Genomic DNA, 25,428 nt, shown 5'->3' with positions numbered 1-25,428 from the left:
AAAGTAGCATTTTGCCACAGTCAGATTCAGGCCAGTAAATGGATTGGCATTTTATCAGCCTGATTGCTGAACAGGGAAAAAATGTTGTGACACTGAAAATAGCTTTATTGTAGCCATGATATGTAAGGATGAGCATAAGAGTGTAGGGGGAGAATAATAACTTTTATTACCACTTGATCCCCATGGGGTAAAAATAGAGGGGATATGGGCTCAGAGGTCAGGGTCAGAGTCACTTCATCATTTCAGATGAGCCCCAAAAGCTCATTTTTATAACTCACCTAGTGAAAAGCATTGTCTCTACATACAAACTGTGCCACCATTTTGCACAGTGGTTTTCTGGTCTGCTGCAGTAACACAAAAGCAGTTCTTTTTCAGGAAGGATTTTTATGAATGGTGCTAAATCAAAATCACCCTCCACTGTTTCCCTGTCACAGACAAGCTTCTGGTCTCTGCAGCTCTTGCTAAAGGTGAATTCCCAGGTGTGAGCTAAGGCAGCGCTCTCCTGAGGGCAGCCAGGCAGCTGTGGTAGCATTGCTGCTGCTGCTGTGTTTCTCAAGCTACAAAACGACAGGAGCAATGCTGCTATGTAAAACCCTGTGATAGAGGGATGCTGCTGGGTGCTGGGGCTTTCAAGCCATGTGAATTAGACTGTGCTTTCACCTAAGTGTGTTCCCACCATTGTGCTTCATTACAAGGACTTTGGTAGCTTTTATCATTAGCTGCATTCATGAGACCCTAAGAAAAAGAAACACAGAGCTTGTTTGCATTTCTGTGGCTGTTTGCAGCATTCAGGTTGTAGCCGTTTTTAAACATAGATTGTGTAGTACAGCACCTTGCCTTTAATAATTTTGTTCTCTGCTATTTTCCTCTCTGTTCTCACCCTACCCTTGTTTGTTCTGACCTCATTCCTCTCCTATTACCTCCTGCGATGTTATGCCACAGTTTCTCAATGTGACATAGATTGGCTCTTTCAATCATTCTCTCTCCAGCAAGTCATTGTAAAATGAGCAGCTGTTGTGTTGCTGATAGCTATGGCTGGGGAAAGCCAAAATGTTGCAGGGGGTTCTTGGTGGGAAGACAGTTAAAATAAAGGTGTTGCTTTCCCAGGGTTTACTGGAGGAGAAGAATCCTTTTCCCAATGGCTCCTTCCTTGCAACAAAATTGAAAACTAATTTAACATCAAAAGGGCAGACAAACAAACAGCCCCCTATTAAACCTCCCAAATGGCTGCTTCTCTTCCACTGCCTGTTTAAGCTGTCTCCGCACCCCACCGCAAGCCTGCCACCCCGCATTGCTTTCTGCTGCACGCCACGAATTTCACAGGAACAGCCTGGCACAGGCAGCACTGACATTGGCACGTCCCTAGCTCAGTGGGCATTTCCTTCCTGTGCTCTCTGAAATACTGGATGGATATTTTGTGTGGTAAGTGGCACATGCATATACAGCCTTTGTTTCCATTCGCATTACCGGAATAGACCAGGGAGATTAACTCCTAAGAGCAGAAAAAGCAACTTCGATGGATTTTGTTCAGAAAGGTGTTTTCTCTCAAAATGGGAACACTTCTTGTTCAGATGTATGTTCACTACAGGGCTGAAATCCTACTCTTCTATGATTTCTACTGATTCAAAATGACATTATGATTTCCTTTTAAGTAGATCATTATTCTGTTTTGCCAGAAATCCTGATCTCTTTATTTTGTAGCCATCTTTATAATTAGGGTACATGTTATTCCAAAGAATGAGATGTGATGCCCTGCACTGCTTTGGGTCTTGAACTGTGCCTGATTCAACCCTAAACCATTAGTGGAAGCTGACGCAGCACATATCAAAATGCACTGCTGTTGCCAGAAGATTTAGAGGCTGTTAATTTCACTTTTCTCTTTTTTTTTTTTTTTCCCCCTTTCCCTCCTGCTCTAACAATTCCAGTTTACTAACAAAGCAAAAATGTAAATAAGCTAAGCTCCCCTTTCTCCCCCCATCCCCAATTTTGATCTCACTGGCCAAAGGCTTTTGTCAGCTCTTTCTCCCTTGCGGTGTAAGCAGCAAAAATTTTTTAATATTAAGAGTTCTGTGAAAGATTGCTGATAGGCCAGGAATCCCTTAACCCATGATGGACAAGCAGATTTTGTACAAGTTAATAGATTCTATTATTTTTAAACCCCTACAGCAATTTTTATCTGTACAGAAGGGTATGCTGTGTAATAACGAGTGGCAAATGCTGCCTTTAGAAATATGTAATTTTTTTTTTTTTACATGGATCAGTATTTTGGCTTGTGCTTTTAACACGTTCCATGTACTTTCTAAAGAAACAAGCTGATTTTCACTCTGTTAAGCATCAACTACATTGTTTTTATTACAATTGATGTCTTCTTTCACTGAAGAGCTTGGATACAGATGAAGTTACAATTTTCAGAAAGAGATCCATTTGTGGATACTCTGGCTTAGGAGTGTTATTGCCAGACTTCTTAATTTATGCTAACCAGTCAGCATCCTCCCCTGATTAAAAATACCCCAAATTTTTAATTCTGGTAATTCTATGAACCAATGGATGTGATCCATTCAGTGTTAAACTCTACTGTCTGCAAACCTGGAGGTCTTCCACACCTGTATTGATCAGTTAGCTAGCTTGAATTTCAGGATCCATCAGCATTACAGCCAGCACTCCAGGCAAAAAAAAGGAGCAAGAGGGAAATGGGATACCCAGACAGAATAGTAACAGGAAATCTTGTCTTGGTGTGCATGTTAGTCAATGTGTGTGACTAAAATGCTGCGAGAAGAAACACATGAGCAGCAGTCTATCATAGTCCAAATGGACATTGTACTGCAAGACTCTGAATAGGAATGATGCTTCCTTTCATACCTTATAAAAAAGAACCAGTTGAACCAGTTTCCAGAATATACTATAGTAAAACAATAATTTTACTGTATATCTTGTTTTAAAAAAGAATTTGGAAACATCTTTTCCTTGGGATTGAGCTTTTCTATGTACTTCCACCACTGTTCGTATACTACATGGCATGAACCCCTTTTAAATATTATTTGAGGGAGAGAAGACTACATGAAAGTGATAAACACTGTTTAATGTCTTTGTTGCTGCCATGGACAGTGGGATCAAGTGCACCCCAGCGAGTTTGCTGATGCCACAAAGCCGCGCGATGCAGTCGGCACACGGAGGGAAGGGATGGCATCCACAGGGACCTGCACAGGCTTGAGGGGTGGGACTGTGTGAACCTCATGAACTTCAACAAGGCCAAGTGCAAGGTCTGGCACCTGGGTCAGGGCAATCCCAACAGATAGAGACTGGGCAGAGAATGGATTGAGAGAGGTCCTTCCCTGAGGAGAAGGACTTGGGGATTTTGGTGGAGGAGAAGTTCAGCAAGACCCAGCAATGTGCACTTGCAACCCAAAGAGCCAGCCATGATCTGGGCTGCCTCAAAAGCAGTGTGGCCAGCAGGGTCAGGGAGGGAATTTTGCCCCTCTGCTCTCCTCTGGTGAGACCCCACCTGGAGTTCTGCTTCCAGCTCTGGGGTGCCCAACACAAGAAGAACCTGTGTTGGAGTAGGTCCAGAGAAGGACCCTGAAGGTGATGAGAGGGCTGGAGCACCTCTTCTAGAAGACGGCTTGAGAGAGCTGAGGTTGTTCAGCCTGAAGAAGAGAAGGCTCCGGGAGACCTTATGGAAGGCAGCCTTCCAGCACTTACAGGTGACTTACAGGAGGGCTGGAGAGGAACTGTTTAAAAGGACGTGTAGTAATAGGTCAAGGGGGAATGGCTTTAAACTGAAAGGAGGTTTAGATTAGATATTGGGAAGAAGTTCTTTGTTGTAAGAGTAGTGAGGCACTGGAACAGGTTGCCCAGAGAATCTGTTGATGCCCCATCCCTAGAAGTGTTCCAGGTTGGATGAGGCTTTGAGCAACCTGGTCTAGTGGAAGGTGTCCCTACCCATGACAGGGGGGAGGAGGGTTGGAACTAGATGAACTGTAAGATCCATTCCAACCCAAACAAATCTATGAATCTATGAATTTGTAATACTATGCTTTTTGTTGAAGTTTTAAATACCCTAAAGTGATTGCAAAACAAGAGGGGATTATATCCTTGTAAAATGGATATGATCCCCCTGTCTGGAAAGATTATTTTAACACATCTATCAATGTTTCCCCCTTGGCTTCTCCGGAGGCAAAAATCTTGCAACAGCTTGTTGCAAGGAAGATGCATGCTGTTCATTGGCATCCAGACCAGAAAAAAGCCAAAACACAAAATGCCATTGACGTAGCTATGTTCTTAATCACTTCTAGTGCACAAAACATCTAATCAGCAGTTTTGCAAATCTAGAATGCTTACAAATGAAATATGAATGTTTCACATAATAGTAGTTTAAAACCCTTTCTTTTGAATGGTTTGAACAACACTTAGAGTGTTTCTGTCTTTTCAAAGGATGAAAAAATAAGCAAATTGTAAGGCGCTCTAGCTCAAGGCATTGCTTCTAGCATAGGGAATGTCTAACCTCTGATATCGATTAGAATTCAGACCAGGTCACAACTGATAAACAATCTGTTGTCTCAAGGCTTCATGAAATAACTAAATAGTCTCAATCAAGTTTCATGAGGAGAGCCTATGCTGCAAAAGGCACTATAAAAACTATCAGAGATAGTTGCCAGAGATCAGGGAGGTGTCCTTCTCTGCAGAGGTGGTCTTTGCAGAACAGGTGCAGGAGGTGAAGTGCAGAGGCACGCTGTTCAAGTTCCTCCTGTTAGGTTTTCATGATGACGGAGAGTTTCATATTCCACCAGCATCAACCTGCTGTTTTTTATTGGCTCGAAGTTAAGCATCAGATAGAGAAACAGTAAATCACGAAAAAAGGATGCCCTGGGTGGTTATTTTTTAGGGTTAGTTTATGTGGTTTAGTTTTAAATGGTTTCACTTGCTTAATATCTGGTGTGTCAGTGTTTACATTTCACAGTCACACATTTCAGTTTTAGTGTTTAATTGCTGTCTTAAGCCTGTGCCAAACACTTCTGCCCGATGGACTGAACACCCTGAAGAGTCCAGTGCTGAGAGTTGTCCAGCACGTCCCACAGATGGCCAGATCAGTGGCGTTTGCATGCCCATAGCTGTGCTCTGCCCCATATCTGGTTTGTTCTCTTTGTTGATTCCTGCCAGGCCTGTTTCTACCATCCTGGCAATGGCTGAGCAGCCAGCATGGCGGGGCATCTGCTGCTGTGGACACTGTGGCAGCACACGTACGTATGACAGGCCACTTCTGGTAGCTCTGTGAGTCACTGGTAGCACCCTGCTGGTACAAATCCATCTAGAGTATGAGGGCTGTTGAAATCCAGTTAACATATTTGCATAATTATGCATGTGCTCTGCTTCACATAACAAAATTCAAATATACTTAACCACAGCTGCCAAGATTTGACAGGTATGTTTGTTGTTAGTCTTAGGTGTATCTTCTAAGGCCATCCTTGGACAATTACTGTTTACATTTGATTATTAACCTATGCATTTCTTCATAACTTTTTCCTAAGTCCACTTACGTTTCTACAAGAAATTTTAAGTGGTGTATATTTGTTTTTTAATGTTTGGGGGTTTTTATTCTGTCATTATTTGGCTACACAAACATAGATTGTCTCTCTTTGTGTTGGCAAATAGGGCATTAATTTGCGTTTTATCATAAATTAAAAAGTTGTCTCTCACTCCCTTGTCCTTTGCAATACTAAGCAGTGATTGATGAGCAAATGGGAAAAGTCTCTCACGTCTCCATCAGTGTGTTTTTGTTGTTGTTGACAGATGGTTGTTATACCTAAATAAAATAGAGCATAAATGTCATAAGTGGTTTGGTTTCTGTGATGGGATAGGCTGCTGCAGTTTTCAGCTTTTCAGTGGAGTATGTATCACTGCCATGAGAGATATTTAAAGTGGCCTTCATGCTTCATAGTTAGTGTCAGACTTGACTAGACAGATACGTGGTGTGTCCCTCCTTAGAAGAAGGAATCTGAACAATTGCAAATGTGGCTTGAATTAATTCGGTGCCTCAAAAGAAGAACATTTTCACTACCTCCAGATAATAATTTTTTTAAAAATTAATGAAAAGCAAGATATCTTTTCTCCCCCTTAGAGACAAAATTCATGCAGGTTGAGCTGCAACTTGAAAGATTTGAACAGCCCTTTGACAGCATCACTCTGTAGGTAGATAGGGAAGTCAAATTGCAAAGTGGGTTTTTAGAAAGCAAACACAAAAGAACAATTCACTCCGTCGGTAAGCTTTTCTGTTTGTTCCCCATCTTCAGATAACAGTGGGCTCAAATTATTGTGATGTGTTGATTGATTACAGCCGTTAAGTTTCTTAGTAATCAGTTTCATCACTTATTCTCAATTCACGCTTGCACCTTTGATTTCTCTTCCACAACAGGGTGATGTGGGTTGTCGTTGACTAATGAAGAACAGAATTGGTTTCGGCGTGAGACAAACGGAATGCCGACACCAATCCCAAAATGCATTAATCTTTAATAATCCACATCTGCATGTTTATAAATGATATAACCAGGAGTCGCTAATGTTAATACTCCCCCTTCCAAACAGAAGCTGACATAGGAGTTGGTGTTTGCAAACTGCATGAGAGGCACGTGGCTGCGCGTGGCGCGTGTGACCTTGCGGAGGGAGCTCGCCAGATGAAAGTTCTCGGTTGATTAAAAATACATGAAGAATTGCTTCTCTTCTGCACCGGTCTTTGGAGCTTATCGTTGTCGGGCAAGATGAAATATGGCATGATAGATCTTGTCTTCTAGGGAGATCAGACCCACCAAATGGTTTTTGGAAGCAGGTTTGCCTCAAGGTGCTTTTATCCTTTATGCATTCAACTTGCCCTTTCCTCCCTCATTCCTGAGAATTGCTGAGACCAGAGCTGTGTAATATGCAATATAACACAATAGGAAAAACTAGATTAGCTGAGGGTTTGTTCCTTTTGAGGGTAGTATTAGTGAGAGCACACACATTTTGCTACTAAAATGTTTTTTAATTACAGACAGTGATCTAGTATGAGGAGTAGCAGGCAGTAGCTAAATAGTTCATTGCCACGTAGTGCTGCTCCAGTTTCCCTGCTTGCTAAACTTGAGAGAGCTGGGAGGAGCAGGGAGAACTCAAACTCCATCATTGATGGTATTCTAGGTTAGTGCTGCCTGATTCTGAGAAATTGTTAAACTTGCCTGGATCAAGGGAAAAGAAATATGGATAAGAAACAGCAATTTCAGTTCACATTGACCCTTTGTTCTGTATCTTGCATGTTTTCACACTGCAGATACCATAAATGAAAATTGATCTGTGGTTTGGTTAGAATTTGGCAATGTTATAGTTAGGAGTTAAAATTTTTCTTAGGTGGCAAATTTTAGAAGTGTATGTCTGCAACATCTGTTGTGCTTCTCAGGCTCTCAAATGCAGTTGACACAATGAGGAACACCTTAGAGAAAAAAATCTCCTCCTAGTTATAAATGCAGTCTAGAGAATGAGCGTTGATAATGAGAAATTCTTCCTTTTGGAACTTGGATTAAATCCCTAAATAGAATTCTGAAGTTTTAAGTTTCAGGTGTGTGGCAGGGTAGGTTTCATTTCTGGAGGGAAGAAATGAGCCAAATATAAGAAAGAAATACGGCCCTCTCCTTTGTTAGAGCTTTTAGATATTTAGCACTTGCATCAATTACAATTTTATATTCTGTTTAATTGACATTTTATAAAAAAATTGAGAATGGTTTTTATCTAGCTGAAGTATATGCTTTTTGCATTACATGTAATTACTAGAAACATGTAATGATGTGTCCCAAGTAATTACAGATTACTAAATCCATGCAACCCTTTACAATCTTCTACTTCAGTCTAAATGCAAGCAAAACTACCATTTTTGTGGAAGGATTAAAAGGAGAGAATGAAAATCACAGTACGACTACAGGGTCTGGTTAATTCCCTGAAGAACATAGATGCTTTTTTCCAGTGGCTTGCACAAATTTAAGAAAATATAATTTGCAAAATCTAAAAGCAATTCAGAGGCCCTGTAGAGGTGTGAGAGGAAGCGCTGGCAAGCTGTGGCCACAGCCTCTCCCAACCCCTCTCATCCCAATTCACGCCATCGCTTTAGAGGGACGCAGTGACAGAGTGCAAAACATGTGGAGGGGTGGTTAAACGAGACTTTAGAGGGGGGAAAAAAGAAATTAAGTCAGTGGCTGAGCTTTGAAGAGGTGTCTAGTGCAGAGCAGCGAGCGAGTGGGGAAGAAAGGAGCAAGCACCTCATCTAATCTTTCTTCTGGGGACCCAGGTGGACAAATTGGCAACCCTGTTCACAGCCTCCCCCCACCCCCTTTGTAGCGTAAGAACTGCTAATCGGATCCATGCTGCTGCAACTGTGGTTAGTTATTAACAGAATAAAAGCAGATTTCTTCAAAAGAACGGGTTGGGGAAAACGGCTCTACAAAATTGCAAGGTTGTTAGAATCTTAAATGCACAGCAGTCGGTTTTTCCCTATTCTGAATTAGGCGATGAATACGGCCTTTCATCTGTCACTGTGCCCATTTCTTCAGAAGGCAGCCAAACATTAGGCTTCTCAAACAAAAAAAAAATAAAATTGTTTGAAAGAGGAAAAATATTGGGGAACAGGAAGAATAGGAAAACGAGAAGGAGAAATCAGGTTTTGTTTTTATTAATTTGGCCTGGTGAGAGAAATATGAGCTTGCCTGCTCTATTCAGTTCCTGCAGGCCAGCCGCTGTGAGCCACCGTTTCTGAATGTGGGGATTAGAAAAGATTTAACTGGTTGCTATCCTGGGCTGCACCATTCAGGACTGGCCTCCAACAGAAATATCCTTGGCTGGAAACTCTCTCGAGCTTAATGGAAATAATGTATTAAATGGACGTGGAGTTAGGCAGAGGTGAAAGCAGAAAGAATTTGATTCCCCCAAATGAAACTTCTCATAACTGTAAAGTGAAATTACAGGTCTGGGGTGGATGTTACTGAGGATAGAGAAGCAGTGATCCCTAGATTTAGACTGATTTATGCCTTCATTTATACAAATAATTAAATGATGCATCCTTAATTTTGAGGAGCTCTGCTGCCTTCCTGGTTTGCAGCAGAATTTTGGAATTTGTTGGAAAAGAATAGTCCTCAGCAGACAGGTGCTTGCTGTGACCTAGTGGAAAGCCACTCATTATTCGGGTGAGTCGCAGGCTTCTGAAGGTTCCCATTGACAGCTTGCTTTGGGCTTGTTTCCAAAATCTCAGGAGAAAGTGCTTCACTTTGGTCCTAACACAGAGGTGACTTCTGCATGGAGCATGGATAAAACAGACCTGCTTGGCAGTGTTTGCTGCTGCTCTCCCTTCCCCTCCAGAGGAAAAAGATATATATTCTCCAGAGGAAAATGTATTTTCTTTCTTGCCCCTTGCCACCAAGACCATTGTCAGTTCAGGCAGTACTAACAATTATTTCACTTCATACTCCTGAGTATTTGTTACAGTCTTCATACCTTACTCAGAGTTTACACAACCTGGGAATAAAACTTGGATGTCTAATTTTACAGATGCCAGTTTCAGCTACTTAATTCTTTTTTTTTGAAGTCCATAATATAATGAATTATTCTGTAGTAAGGATGACATTTGGATGGTGTTCCATAACTATTACCTTGGGACTACATGCTGAGTAATGAGGATGAAACAAAATATTGACTAGCTACCTCATCCCGTCAGTGTCGGCTTTGCTTTGAATTAAATGTTGTATCATGTCAAACAAGTAGCTTCTTTTCATGAAATTAAGATGTTTATGCTATTGCATTTGTGCAGAAAAAAGTCAGAGCTAGGGTTCTCCAGGTCCCTTTGTTCATTGTTGCATTTTTTAATGGAGATCTGAGAGCAATTTAGCACTTAAGTTACAGTGATTTCTCTGAAACTCTGTCACATCCCTGATACAGTGAATGTGACATAGGAAGAAGAAGGTGAGAGTGTAACTTTCGAGAGTTGGTATCTGAGAATTTTACACTTTCATGAGAAGCAAAGTGGGGGTTTTGACTTCTAGTTGATTTTACGTGGATTGTGATAGTCACTCACATATGTTAGGGAATCTTGTGTCTTTGAGGCATAATATGTTTAAGAGGTAATATGGAAAATCAGGGCTAGGCCTGACAACAATCTTTCTTGATAACATTATGATAAAGAGCATCCATAAATCTGGCATAAGTTGATAAGCTTCTTGTTTAGAAGCTTGTACAGAAGCTTTGCGCTGCTGCAGTGGAACAAGTAAGCTTCTTGCAGTCTCACCTTCAGTGAGCCTCTCAGCCAGCCACCAAAAACATTCCAAGGCAGAGGGTTCTAGGTTCGGTCCTAAGTTCCTGGGTCAGGGAGGTGGCAGTTGTCTTGGTACGCAGGCTGCAGTGGATTACCAGCTTTGCAAGGGGTTATTAGCTGCAGTGTGGTGCTGAGCAGAGCCAGAAGGCTTGGTCTGAGTGTGTTTGACTCTGCATATCCCAGAACAGCCACAGCTGCTCTATCTGAAAGGGTCCTGATGTCTCAGGCCTTTTAAAACATCTGCGCTCAGATTACTGCATAGATAGGAGGAAGTTTTTTAATATTTTTGTCTTAATTTGAGAGGATATGCAGACAACCTTTACTTTTTACTTGAATGAATAATTAATTTTAAAAATACTGTTGATACAATAGGAAGCCTGGCTACAATGAATAAATTAAGGAAGAAAATAATCTTTATTCTTAAGGGGTCATAGGCTTTATAAGATGAAAGAGATAACATGAAACACATGACCAGTTTCCCTTTATGCTACCCACAGAAAAATTTCTTTCTTTTGAGGTCATTTGCGTCTCACTTCCAATTTCCTGAAAAGCTCATTTGAAACACTCCCATATAGAAGCCTACTTCTGTTCTTTCATTTCTGATGTAGGGATCCAAGACCCAGAATGTCTCTTCTGGTCTGTGAGCCTTTATTTTAACACTGACTGTGTGACGAGTGTCCTATTATTTTATCCGATCGCATCTTAATCACTAGATTTTCAGGACCTCATTATTCCTAAAACAAAGTTGTTTCAAATTCCAGTAATGGTTTGATTATCCTCCTAAACATCATCATGCTCTTTTCCCTCCCTGATATTTAGCCTCAAATATGTTTTTAGAAAGAAGTTACAAAATTCCAGCTCTAGATTTTGCCATAAAATAGTACTCACACTTTCAGCCTCCTGTCATTTCATGCTGGTTAGCATTGTGGCACCGTTCCAGTTTGCATTAGGCTTTCTGGGTTTGTCCTTATGAAGGCTCTCCAGTGACACATCAGCAGTGATGTTGTGTTGTCTTACCTCTACTGTAAACAATCCTGATTTATCCTAGTGATAAATTTGTTTCTTTGAGTGCCACATCACATGGTTAGTTATACCTGTTTGTAGGCTATAACCATTTTAGGTCAACAGATATGGTCAGATTTTTCCTTCCTTTTCTTCTCCCGTGACTATCTGATAATCACAGCTCTTCAGTTATAAAAGGCCTGGTTCTGATCTATGAATATAAATGTTTGCATTTTTAATAATCCAGGCCAAAAGGTGGTCCCAAGGGTTTCTTAGGTAGTATTTTGATCATATTTTGTATTGACTAATATTCCCTACTTTCCCAAATGACATTGATCACAATGTCATTAATCCAGTCATAGTTCTCAAGTCCTAAATTAGATTGGGAATTGTCCCAAAGACAACCCACAAGATCTGTAACTTCTGCCTTTCCTTTAAACTAGTGTTCCATTTTCAACACAGGCTGTGATCAGTCCCCCACCCTTCAGTTCCTCATGCATCTTAAAATTCCTGTGCTTATATCCCTCCTTCCCCCTTTAACTAGTTATTTCCCAGAGGGAACCTGTTATCACCAAAGTGTTTTCTTGATTCAATTGTTCAGGTGTAATTCTGTGAGGTATTGTCCAGGTGGTACAGGGCGTCACAGTCAAGCATCCTCCAGTATCATTACAGTGATGGGAGCAGAGAGCCCTCAGCATGTTTCAAAACATTGCTGATGTGGACTGTAAGGACCCCTCCTCAGCAGGATACCAAAGGTCTGCTCTTGCTTGCTATGTTGGCCCTAAGGAATTTAGTTTTTACAGTTTTAACTGCATGGCTGTAGCCCTAATGCAATTGCTATTTAGTACTTTCCTCAGTCCATCTTTTCCAAAGGTAGCATACAGTCTCTCCTGACTCCATTTGAAGTGAAGATTTTCAAAGTGCAAAAATGTAAAAGCATTTGACATAATTTAAGAAATAGAAACCCCACTTACAAATATGCATTTTTAAATTCCCTTACCTCTTCAGCTGACTCTTTTTTTATTTTAAATAGCAGATACTATATTAGGTAGACTGCTGGTTTTGGTAGTTTTAACAATTAATTTTACTAGATAGCTATATAACTTTGAACAGCATTTTGCTCCTCTGTTAAATATAGGGGAAAGAACTAGTGTGGCAGCTTCTATCCCTTCAGCATGCATTATTGCATTTTCTGTGGTTTTGCATAATAGAAGTATTGTGACACATCTGTAGTATTCATTTTGCATACATTTTGGCAGGTGGAGTATCTCACCAGTGTGGCAGCAATGGTATACAAAACATGGGAAAAGGTCATCCCTGTTTAAACTTCCTTCTGTGTATCACTGGGTCAAAGGAGGCAGTAGTCTGTCAGTGAAAAGGAAATTACTGGATTTTTTTTCTCTCTCTTAAATAGCTGTAGAATTTATGTTAAAAACAAAAAAGGGTTGTTTTTCTTTTGTAGACATTTTCCTTCCCTAATAAAATACAAAAGTCTGTTCATGTATTATTTAAAGTGTCTTCCAAGAAACACAAATACAATACTGTTTGAAAGAGAGAAGGATTACTATCATTTAAAGGAAAGAAATGGAAAATCTTTAAGGTCATTTCTTTTCATGACAAAGAAACTTAGAAAGCATGGCAGACAGGATCTTCAAAGGTTTTAAAGTCCTGTCATCAGCTCCCAATCAATAGGAGTTAGATACCCAAATTAAGAGTTCAGTTCAAGTCTTCAAAGGTATTTGGGTGCTTAACCTCCTTTTACCTTTCACATCACTTCTAAGAATAAAATGGCAGCTCGACTGAAAACATTTTGATGCAGTACCTTCATGTCCAGCACCTGGATAATCTGTAGCATCCACTGATAATTAGCGTGGTGGATACTTCTCTTGTAAGTTTGTTACTTGCTAGAATATGTGTAGAGTTGGTCATGTTTATGAAATCATTTTCCTTTGTGAAACAAAAATTTTACTTTGGAGTTTGTTTAATAAGGAAAAAATCAGAAGTACACTGACAAAATAGCATTAATGTTTGCAGAGGCTGATAATTTCAGTGAATCTGCAAAACTCCTGAGTCTGTATTGACTGAGGATCCAGATGAAACTGATTCCTTTGTACAAGTCGTACAGGTACTGTTCTAGGCTTTTACTTTCCATGTCTGCGCTTGCACATTTGCCTGTACAGGATAAGGATCCAGCCAGATAACTGATGTTACTATCAATGTAAAAAAACAGACACCATGTATAATACGCAAAATATGTTGCCTATCATAGATACTCTGTGCACTATAGCTTCTCAAAGTTGCCAAGCGTCCACCTAAAGGGGGATCCCGGTGAGAGCTATGTGGTGCAGTCAGGAGCACCCCTGCCTTTATTATTTATTTTTTTTAAGTGTTTGTAGAAATCTTAGATGATTCCCATCTACTTGAAGTGCTCTGTCTGATAGTGGTGCCTGGGGCATACACGGTGGAAGTGGCAGTGCTCTGTGTTAACATGGAAATGCTGTTTGTTTACAGTCTTGAGTCACTGGATCCCTCCTGTCAAGCCGAAAGCTTTCATTATAATGCAGGCACTTACCATCTCCACAGCCTGCTCTTGAGTGACATCAAAACATAAGCCGGAATTTGTCATTATTATTGTCATGTGCCTCAGAGTTCGTGAATGGGCCATGGAACCCAAAGCCTTGGGCGCTGAGTGGCATGTTTGGTCTTTTGGAGGAACAATTCTGCCTCTAGTCCAGCATTTGCATCTCTGAGACAGTTGTCACAGCTGCTCCTAGTAATGTTGACTGTCATGTTTTTAGTGCAAAAGCACCTCATCTGAATAGCTAGGCAGTGGTTACACTCCACATTTTATAGATTTTCTCTTTGTTCTGTATCAGTCTGGCCTTTCTTCAGAGTTGGTGCTGAGAGCCAGTGGCTTTGGGGATGGGAAGTGGATGGGGCAGAGCAGACACATTTGCTTTCCTGCATTTGTATCCAACTCCGGGCCCTTGGTCACTCTAAAGGGCAGCCCCTACTGCCCCGCTGTCAGCCCGGCTCCCAGCGCCAGGACCGTCCGCAGGATTCTTGCTCCTGCCACTGCAGAAGGGCAGCTGCTGAGCAGGAGGAAATGAGTCTCAGCAGGCACAAATCTATTGCCTGTGTTTTTATTCTGTCCATTTCTTTCAAATGGAAAACAATCCGAACAGTTTCTGAGGATGAGGGATATAAATCTGTCTGCTGCTATTTATACTGTGCTCATCACTGCAAGTGTCTAAATGCTTAAAGTGTGTATTTGCTGCCTAACCTGAGGTCGTCTTCAAGCCTCTTGGGCTGTCACAAGCAGGCATGTCTCAGACCAAGAGCAAAGAGGAATCCTAGAGGATGTCCAGGTCTCATTCTTCCTCCTGATTGGGCTGTGGCAGGTTGACTTAAGCACAAGGCTTTGGGGCATTGGGAGGGTGGTAAGATGAACCTCCCTTGTTGACGCGGTGTTGAATGGTGACCCAGAGCAATGACTTGCATCAGTGCAATAAGCACTTGCCTTATTATCTATTAACATTGCAAGGGAACATTTTGTGTTCTGAGCCTCACAGCACTGGGAATGTTGTTCTTGTTTGGGTGGGTAGACAGCAGTGGATGTCTTTTGAACAAGGTCATGAAAATGGATGTGTCTGTTCGGGCTAGTTATTTTAGTTATTTTAATAAATAACTTCCCTTCGCTTTTATTTGAATAAGATACCCCTTTTCTGTCTGCTCTCTTTCAAACATTCACTTTCACCACGTGTGCCTACTTGTTTATTCTTTATTCCCATATTCAACATGGACATTCAAACAATATTAAAACCACTGATTCATTGAAATACTTTTTAAACTGTTGTTGTTAGTTATTTTTGTATTGACCGAAATTTTCATTGGTAATACTGTTGGCAGCAGTCCATGTCTGCCTGGCTGGAGGCCAGTTTAAGCTCGGCAGGATGAGCCCTATTGTTCAGCAGACTTGGATTTTGTTAAACTCTCTAACAGAAATATGTGTCAGGAGATTTGCAGCTATAAATTGGATCATGTTGGTGAGGTTGGGAACTCGCTCAGTGCGAAATTGAACATTTCGCCATGCCTGTTGCTAAATGTGTTTGTGCATGTTTCCTCCATGGGTTTCAAAAAATAAAAGAAAAAAAAAAGAAAAAAGTATGAAAAAAGCTAGACCTGTTGAGCTCTGTCTTTACCTTATACAGCTGGTACTTTCTTTGATGTTGGTGGTTGAAAAATGCAGCAATGCTTGGTTTTGTGCATTGAAATGCTAAAAGCAAGTCTGTTTTCCCTTTTTTCTCTGTGTGTTACAGGCAGTCAGATGCCACCGCAGCCTCCTGGCAGCCAGTCAGAATCCAGCTCCCACCCTGCCTTGAGCCAGTCACCAATGCCACAGGACCGAGGTTTGTTAGGTGTTGGGGCTTTTTCAGTTGGTGCCAAATGCAGCCTTCATTTTAAGTTGCACATTAGCAATGTGAGATTTCCTGGTATTTCTTTTCTTTTCCCAGGGAAAATAATGACAGTCTTCATTGTAAAAGGCTTGGGGGGTTTCCGTCTCCGGGGAAAGAGCAGTTGAATAGCAGGTTTTACCAAACTATAATAGAAAACAAGGTTTTCTCAAAATACGGTGAATGCCCAGGGTATAAAGGCAGTTTCTGTAAATACTTGAGTCATGTCCTGGACAGTACAACTCTTTGTTGTCTATCTTGGAATTAAGACGTAGAGAAAGAGTGCTGACTATGAGCAGTTTTGCCACTGTTCTAAAAATTGTCATCTCTGATATCTTTGCATGGGCACGATAGTCCTCTAGCTCATTCTAGGATAAAAATATAAGGGAAATCAAATATTTAGGTCAAATGGTTTAAACATTTGGAAATCTTGCCATGGAAAACCTTGCAGGCAACAGCACTGTTCTAAAAGGGTGCTCCCTACCATGTGCTCACAAAAATAAACAGAGCATTTTCAAATTAAAGTTACCTTTTATAAACTTTAAGCCCTTTTTCCATTCACCTCCTTTCTCCCTGGCTCATGGAAGATAGTTGTCGCAGCTTTGTTGCATGGCCATACGTGCGATCAACTGCTGTAAACTGGGCATCCTGTCCATGCAGTGGTTAACATGTGCCAGTGACAGGCTTGCAAAACAGACACATGATAACTGTGATAAACATGGAGTTATTTATGAAATGCCCCTCCTAAAATTGCTTCCAGAAATATCCCAAGTAGCACCATATGGGGATACCATAAATACTAGAAGTTTTCTCACAGTGAAACAAGTTGAACTCACAGAATGACAAATTTCTGGGATAGCATCCAGGAGGAGCTAAGAGGACTCACAAAGAAGAGCAGAGAGTCTTAATTTTTGCTATTTTTCTGGGTTGAATGTCCCCTCCTCCAGGAATGCTGATTAATGAGAACATGAAATACAGAATTCCATGCTCATTTGTTTTGTTTCCTTTTCAGTCATTCTTTATACTCAGTTGTTAGTGCAGGGACTTATTTTCCCATTTAAAAAATTCAGAATAATGTACATGTTTGGGGAAAAAAGAATGCTCTCAGTACCCAATACAAATATATGATGCTTTCTGGGATAGAAATGTCACAAGGCAGCAAGAATGGATCGGATGGGGGCTTTGAAGATTCAAACATCTCAGAAAGATGTGTGCATTTCCTGACACAACTGGGTCTTGGCATAAAATGTTACACTGCCCAGTAATAATTTTTTCTGCAATGTGTGTTCCTCACCTGGCTTTGGGGGACAAGGTAGGCGTGACAGAGCTGGAAAGGTCGAACCTGTTCTGCTTCAGAGCAAAACTGGGGTTCATTGTATGGTCAGGAGAGGTGGGCAGGTATTCAGAAGTAAAACAGAAGACAGCTGCCATAATTGGGAAGTCAAACAAGTAAGTAACAGTGAGAGAAATAAAATTTACAGATTGATTTAGTTCGTTTTTTCCTCTTTCCAGTGAATTGTGGGTATATTCTTAGAGAAAATGTGTTTAGGAATGTTACAGGTTTTGCACACTTCATATACAAAATCTGGTGTAATATGCATGATCCTTGTGACCCAGCTTGTACAAGAAGTCCATTTGTTTCATGCAGGAGATTCAAAATTTGTAACTAGCTAGGTCATATTGATTTTGCAGAACACGTTCCCCAAAGCTTCTCTAAAGTCTGTGCTGTACGCATAAACATGCGTGCATTCCCTTTTGTGCCCTGCCATTGATTAGAGGCTCCTTTGAAATGGAAAACTTCACCTTTTAAAAAGGCTGTTACATTAGTTGGTTCCTTTGCTTGCTTGAACTGGTTTCAACAGAACTTGAAGAAAGGAAGGAGGGGGAATGATGGGGACTCAAAGGGAAGGTGCTTGTCATTTACTGATAAAAACCTGAGCAGAAAATCGTTGCTGCTAAGGACACCTGATCCTTGGGCATCTGTTACAGTAATTTAAACTCTCAGCTTACTGATACACTTTCTCCAAAAAAAAAAAGAGAAAAAAAAATTAAAGGAAAATGAAAACAAAACACCCAGAGACACTCCATAGGATAAGGTAAAGTTGTTTGTTTTCACACTTAGTATAGCATTTCTTTCCTTGTTTAGAGAGAGAATTGGGTGGACAAAAGACTACTAATCATTGCTTGAGCAGAATCTTCTGCTCTCAATACTTGAAAAAAATGTTATTTACCAGCTATCATGAAGATTGACCGATGGGTGGGGTCTGAGCTGCGGCACTTTTGGATGCTAAACCACTACCTTGAACCATTAAGTTTACACTTACTTATTTTATTGTTAAAGTGTTTGATTATATTTTACCTGCTTTCCATGGTTACTCAACACCCATTTGGAATCTTTATGTTTGCCTGCCTAAGACTGTGCATCACCAGTCATACCATGCAGCATGAAGCAATGACCACATTTTTAGATGTACATTCTGTTTGTGAAAGTAGGGGAGTAGTAATGTAGTGCATATACACAGTAATAGGAATTTCTTGGGGGGTTGAATTTTTTTTTGTTCTCCTCAGCCTTCTTTTTATACAGCTTATTTCATACTTTCTGTAATGAGCATTAAAATGCTTACTTTTTAAAAATAATTTTTAATTTTTTCGTGTCCTGCTCAAGCTGTAGAACATTTGAACCTGCTCAGTGTAAATGTAGCCTGCTATTCTAGGCACTTTTATTCTTGTCCCACAACTGATAACTGGCCACTGTTGTTTGATGCCCAATCAGTGAAATAGTTTCAGTTCTACCAACACATGTTGTCTACCTAGGAAACAAGAAATTGCATTTATATTATGTACATAACCTATTTCTTAGCTCACATGACTTTGAAAGCACTGGGACTTGAAGTAAGTCCCATACATCTTAAAGCACTGTTGGAGCCGGCCAGCTGCGGAGACAGACTGATGTCAGAAGTCTTTTGGAGAAGGAGAGTGTGTTTAACCTCTGCTGAATCCCAGCAATTACCATTACTTGGGGCTACCATAATGACAGTGTAGTCATGGCTAATTGAGGTAGTCATCGAAAGTTGCTGTGTTTTCAGGGGGAGGGTGCACGTTTTGCTCTCCGTTTCTGATAGACTTACTCCAGACTTTCATTTATATGGTCAAAAGTAGGGGTTTGATATTTTGTGTTTATTGAAGTCAAAGCTCTTTATAAACTTTTGTGGCATCAGCCCCAGAGGTAGGGTGGCAGTAATACCTCAGCTGTCATAATCATTTGGCAAATACTTGAGGTACACAGCCGCTTGGGTTCCCTATGTTCAGCTGTATCTACTTATTTGTTTGGGTTTTGGAAGCTGTACTTTGAGGATGTACTTAGTAGCCAGAATAGTGAGTTAGAAGTTATTTCTAGGGATCAAATAGAAGCCCAGCACATCCTAATTGACCCCCTAATTTAGTTTCCTGAAGCTGCAGCCTGAAAAAGAAACCTTCGTCCTGCCCATTAGCTTATACTCCCATTCTTACTTTTGTAAACTAATGAAGATTTCTGTCTGCTTCTATGCACACTCACCTCTGCAAGCACTATTAGGAGAATATGTGTCACAATGATGTTGAAATAGGCACTTTTACCCCTGCAGGAATGAATGGTTCCTTATGTAATTTTGAAAAAGCTTAGAAAACTTACTTGCTTTTAAATAGTATTTTCATGCTTAAGCAGTTGGGTATGTAGATGTCAGGTTTCAGTCTTATATTAAAATAATGAATTGGGAGCTCCTGAAAACCATTGAATTTAATGAAAACAGTTAATGACTTCACATTATTACTCTAGCAAGCACTCTCATAATGGGGATACTTAAAGAAACCTTATTTATTAGTGCAAATGTATATGGGTCAGAATTAATTTTTAAAAAATCTTTAATTGTTTTCCCCTTATAATTTTCACAGCGGTACATAGTTAAATATTCATGATAATGCTGATGATATGCTAAAGGTCTGAAATAGATCTGGAGTCTCAAAATCAACACAGGTTATTTAACCCTTTTCATCTAATGCACCATTGGGGACTTGCTGAGTGAAATCCCAGAGCACTGGAATAATTAGAAGATAGTAATGAGGATTTAATTAGTCCTTGAGATATGCTGAAATAGGACCACTGAGAACTTTTCTTTTTGGACATGGATTGCAAGCAGAATTGATGCCGTTGCAGCTGCTGTGATGTGCTGGAAAATGTATTCCATTGCTGGAGGCAGTTTCATGGCAGCATTCTGTGCCTGTCAGATCTATGTGGACAGTGCCTGGAGTAAGCACCTCCAAAATTGTTGAATAGAAGTTGCTGCCTTCTCCATCACCTTCTCCTAGTACCGTTCCATTTTTTTCTTTTTTATTTCATTCTTTCTGTTGTACCTTTATTTCATTCCATGTTGACATCCAGCTTTTGAGGAGTGTTGTACAGTTGTGTGCTCTATTAAAAACATGTCACAGACAGGGACAAGGAGTAAGAAACTGCACGATTTTAAGAGTACAGGTGTTAGACTAAGCAAAATTTGGATCTTTCTGACACTACTGCTTGTAAGGTTTATCCTCAGATCTTGTCCTTATTTAGTATTAGATCTTCACAGAAGTGATATTTATCAGTAGCTGCAATGTAGTAAATTTAAATAGCTTTTTTGGCAGTCAAGATGTTATCCAGTAAGAGGTTGTAACAGATGGGATGTGATCAGGCATTCTGATGTTCTCTTTGTGCTTCCCTACAAACACTAAGTAGTAGCAACTGAATTCATGTAACTAAAATTTCCTAATTTACCCATTAGATTTCATACAGGTATTTTTCTCCCCTTTAACTGTTTTCTGGGCATACTTATTTATACACAGTCATCACATAAATTCCACTGTCATGCATTTTCTTCTAACAAAATATAAATGTTTTTGCTTGTGTGGAAGATACAGAATACCAATCAGGTGTTTTGCACCTACAATTCCTGATCAGATTTGTGGCCTAATACTGACATTTGATGGTAGAGATTCTTTCCCCTGAAATCTATTTTCTTCTTGTAAAGAGAAACCAGAAGGAAGAAAATAGATCAAAGAATTCTTACTGCAACAAAAAAGATACTGTAGTTTGCTTTTAGATCTTAAAAAGACTTTTTCCCTGAGAATACGTTTTTTGCTCACATTTGGGGATTTGGGATCTATTCAGAGCACTGAGGAGCTAGAGAATAAAACGATTCTTGTCATTAACATTCTTCTGCTTGCCATGTTAACGATGACACCACTTAAGGTTAAATCAGACTTGGTAATAAGTTTACTTGATGTAGACTGAAGTGTTTCAGGCTCTTAAGGAAAGATGCTTGAGACATGCATAGAGTGCAAAGCCACAGGTATGTTTGAGTGCCTCTTCTGCACACAGCGTTCTCCAAGTGGGTCAGTGCAGGGGAGCTGAGCTCTGTCTGGTATGCAGGAACATTGCCAGGCTGGGAGGAAATCTTCATGCCCAGAAAACTGGGGTTAGAGGAATTGTGCCCTCAATAAGCAGAAAAAGTGCATCGCATAGGGAGGAAAAGCAGGTTTTAGTTAAAACTGAAACACTAACTCTGTAAAAGATCCTTTTTTTATCTCAAGTCAGTTGTTGAAGTAGGAACACAATGCATAGGAGTACACGGAGCAGGGTCTGTGTGTGAAGGCAGAGCCATGCAGTAGAGCCAGGCACTAAGCTTCTTTGGTGACTCAAAAAGCTACATTAGTTTCTCAACTTAGTGAGTGCTGAATTTAGCGACAGTCTTTAAAAAAGATCCGGCCTTTTTACCTCTGTATTTTTAATTTGACTGTAAAAGTGGAAGTGCACTGAAATATAGTGTCAATGTGATGAGCAGGTTTTTTAAATGTGTACATACTATTTTTCTTTGCTATTTTGATTAGCAATGCACAGCAAAAAAGCTTACAATATGTCTACTTTGGTTAGTAATCAACATCACTGGATGAAAAGTTACTGTTTTTCTCCCTGAGCTGTGGAGTGCATAGTTTTGTGTCTGTTTGTCTCTCAAGTGTTTCAGGAAGACCTGGTTTTCTTGGCCAAAAAGTATTAGAAATTACGTTAACTCTGCCAAAACAGATTAATTCTTAAAGAAGTCGATCGCCATTTCAGGATGCTGGTTTCAGACTATACTTGGATTTAAGACATACACTAGCCAGTCTCAGCTTTAGGTTGATCTGATTAGTTGTGGCCTACACTAAATATACAGCAGGCCATATGCAAGAAGAATCAGAGGACAAAAGAGTATGATTTACATATGATAAGCCATGCTGGGAGACAGCAAGACTGCAGAAGTAGGATGTGAAGTAGGTAATAATATCTGTACAATCAAAACCCAGAGTGAGGTCTCAAATAAATTTTGTATACTAGCAGCTGGTCATTGCACTCTTTTTGCTGATGTTAAATCTCGTTATACTTGGAGATAAATCTTTATTTCATTTTTTAAACTAAATTGGGGATTCTCGTTCTGAAATTAGGGAGCAGAATTGGCTTATTCTGAGAGAGTTTATATAGTTGCCAGCAGAGAGACTTCTCAATAGAAAAGTTTCCAGTGACTTCATTAGGCAGCCATCAAATTCCCTGCCTCTGGGCTCAGGGAGCAAGATAAGCTACAGCAGCTACTGATGAAGAACTTGACAGAGTGACAGTCAATGTTGGTGTCACACGCTTGATGTAAAGTTACTGGGTATGATCCCTGTCCCTGGGAGAGCTTCCCACCGTGGCCTATAAACTGGGAGCTGCCTGTGGTCTGCCTGTTCAGCAGCACCATGGTTGTCAGGACTCTGCTTCCTCGGTACCTAACTTAACCTTTTTATAAAGCTTCTGTAATGATAAACAACCTCTGATCTAAGACCCTTTATGTCTTTTTAAATTAATATACAGGACACTGAGTTGAAGTCTATATAATGTATATATTTATAGCTAACACTGGATAATTCCTACCATCCCAAAGGATCCCAAAAGAATAAACACTCATCAGGGAACAGCTGCAAATCAAGGAAGAGAAAAATCAGTCAAATCATAAATCATGGTAAAAATAAGACTGAGGCAAAGGCATTTTGGGACTGGGGACAACACACTCATTTTGTGTTTTTGAAAGAAACATTATGATTTATTTTACATGTGTGCAACAGAAAAGACACATCACATATATTTTAGTCTTGTCCACAAAATATATATATAGTGGTCTTCAATATATTTACTTCATGAAAAGGAAGATCTGAGTTGATCCAAGGAACCTTTGAACAGCAGTCTCTGGGGAGGGTAAATTTTTCAAACCTGAGATATAGACCATTAAGCCTGCAGGCTTTGCACATTGCACATTATAGAATGCTGTTCCTTCTTTACTCTCCTCCATGATTTTCCTAAGTGTGCATGTTACTAGCAAAACTTAAACAAATGTTGATTGTGCAAAGCAGACAGACTCCTCAGATTTTTCATGTTGCTGCTGAGATTAATTCTAGCAGCCCAAGCTACCTACTGAAATTCAGGATTCCCTTTGGGGGCAATTGGGAGGGCAGGATGGGCGCTTTTGTACTGCAAGTCACTGTGACCCTGATTTTTCAAGAACCATAGTAAAAGCATCTTGTGTAAGGTATATTACAGTAACAAATTATGTGAAAAATGGGGGATGAGCAATGTGGTTTTAGTTTAGTCTGTGCATGAACATCTCCACAGATGTCTTTCCTTCTTTGTCCTCAGTATAGCACTTAAAATTTGCATCAGAGAGCGTTATGCAAGGTTTGCATTAGGAAAGGTTGGATATTTCTTCCCTGGCTACCATCTGGGTAATCTGTCTGATCCTTCCCCAGATTCTAATTTATCAATGATAGATTATATGAATTTCAAGGCTAGGCAGTAGCAGAGGGAGGTTTAGGGGTGGGAAAAATTTAAACATTATTGCATGCTATACATAGACTGGGGTTTTGTAATATCAGAGAGAGAAGCAGAGGAGATTCAGCCAGTTAACCTAATAGCACAGCTGGTAAAACACTAGGGGGTCTGGGTTAAAACCTTAGCTAGGTCATTAGTTTCCATCTTCCCCAAAGCTATTCACATTGTGAAGAGAAGCAGTCAGACAAATAAACAGTGAGGAGACTGTAAGATAGATATTAAAGCATAATAAGAAAATAATTTCAAAGAAAAATAAAACCAGTCCAGCACTTTTTCTTAAACAGAACATTGGTCTTTTTGTGGAAACAAGAAATACTGCAGTGATCTTTGCAGGAAGAACTAATTTTGCTGTGGTGATGTTTTCCATTGCTGTTTCACATAAGCAAAGAAACATTCTTTGTTGAATGGATGTGAAGAAATGTGGTGGTTGTACTGCAGATATTAGCAGATGCCACTGTGAAAATAAATTGTCCAGATACCAGAGGGAAATCATGTCACTGTTACTCTAGCCTAGAGAACCTCAGCATGGTTTTAGTGGTGCTCTGATGGACTTGGAGAAGATGACATGGTTTATGTGGGATTTTATGTGGGCTGAAAAAAAGAGCTCAGTGTAGAAACTTGATTATGTTTTTTCATGGTTAATGGAGAAAAATTAGAAGAATCTCTAATTAGAAGAAGAGCAGTTCATTAGAAGAAGAACAGTTCTCAGAAGAACTGAGAGAGAGAATGTCTGAGGAAGGAAAGTCTGCCAAAAACTGTATCATGGGTTTGCAAACATTTGCTCTTTTTTCTCAAAGAAGAACTTTCTCCTAAAAACATTTTGGTACTTTTTGTTAAAAATAGAATGCGATTGGAGAAGAAAGAAGAAATTTTAAATATATATTTTTTTAATCTTTTATAGTATATATATATTATATATAATACAAATATAATATAATATAATATAATATAATATAATATAATATAATATAATATAATATAATATAATATAATATATATTATATGTATATATATATATATATTATATGTGAAGATATTGCATCGGTGCAGTGCAGGTGTTTTATTTTTTTGATTTCTTATTTCTTTTACCTGCCTATTAACTGGGCAGGAATATTGAAAATTAGTATTTACAGTGTCTAAATGAGATTGACACTGCAGGCTCAGCCACTCATGCTCACCAACCCATCACCCTGTGGTGCATATTGCTAAGTCAGATGCTTTGTGTGTGTCAAACATAGGGCTAGCTGGGCATATATTATTAAAGTTGCTTTCTGGAAAATGAAAGTAAGATGGGGTATCTCAAATGTAAAGAAATCTTGTGCCTGCTTGCTCTAGATACCAGTTTTTTTTATGCCGCCCACATGATTTCACTTGATTTACTTGGTTTGTATTCTGATACATGGGTCAAACCTTCACCAGTTTCTTAATTGCTGTTATTTGTTTAGACCTGTATAACATTTTTGTCTGCTTAGGTTTTTTCCAGTACCTAAATCTCTCTCACTGTGTCCTTTTCAGTGTTTATTTTAAGTATCACCTTAGGGGTAGGTACCATACCATTCTTTGCCTGTGACAGTAAGTAGTTTATGGCCAGGTAGAGCTGGCCCCCCATAAGAAATGGCACAATAGTATTTTCTTAGCTCCTGCTGTCTGTAAGCCACACATCTCCGGGTTTGACCACACCATTTGAAGATGTTCATTCAAGTACCATCAGCAGTCTGCAGACAATCTGGTTGCATATTTAGGGTTCT

General features: G+C 39.8%; 1 protein-coding gene across 8 annotated transcripts in view; it reads left to right on the top strand.

Moving 5' to 3' along the window:
• ARID1B (AT-rich interaction domain 1B) overlaps positions 1–25,428 on the top strand; it is a 327,784-nt gene that overhangs the window by 230,180 nt on the left and 72,176 nt on the right. For all 8 annotated transcript variants that reach the window (XM_069010621.1, XM_069010620.1, XM_069010615.1 and 5 more), the window contains one exon: positions 15,637–15,726. In XM_069010621.1, coding sequence (XP_068866722.1) covers positions 15,637–15,726 — 90 coding nt within the window. The remainder of the gene's footprint in view (positions 1–15,636; positions 15,727–25,428) is intronic.

Source organism: Aphelocoma coerulescens, chromosome 3, assembly GCF_041296385.1.
Source record: "Aphelocoma coerulescens isolate FSJ_1873_10779 chromosome 3, UR_Acoe_1.0, whole genome shotgun sequence".
Lineage (NCBI taxonomy): Eukaryota > Metazoa > Chordata > Aves > Passeriformes > Corvidae > Aphelocoma > Aphelocoma coerulescens.
Note: the sequence above shows the minus strand (reverse complement) of the source record. Positions and strands in the feature narration are given on the sequence as shown.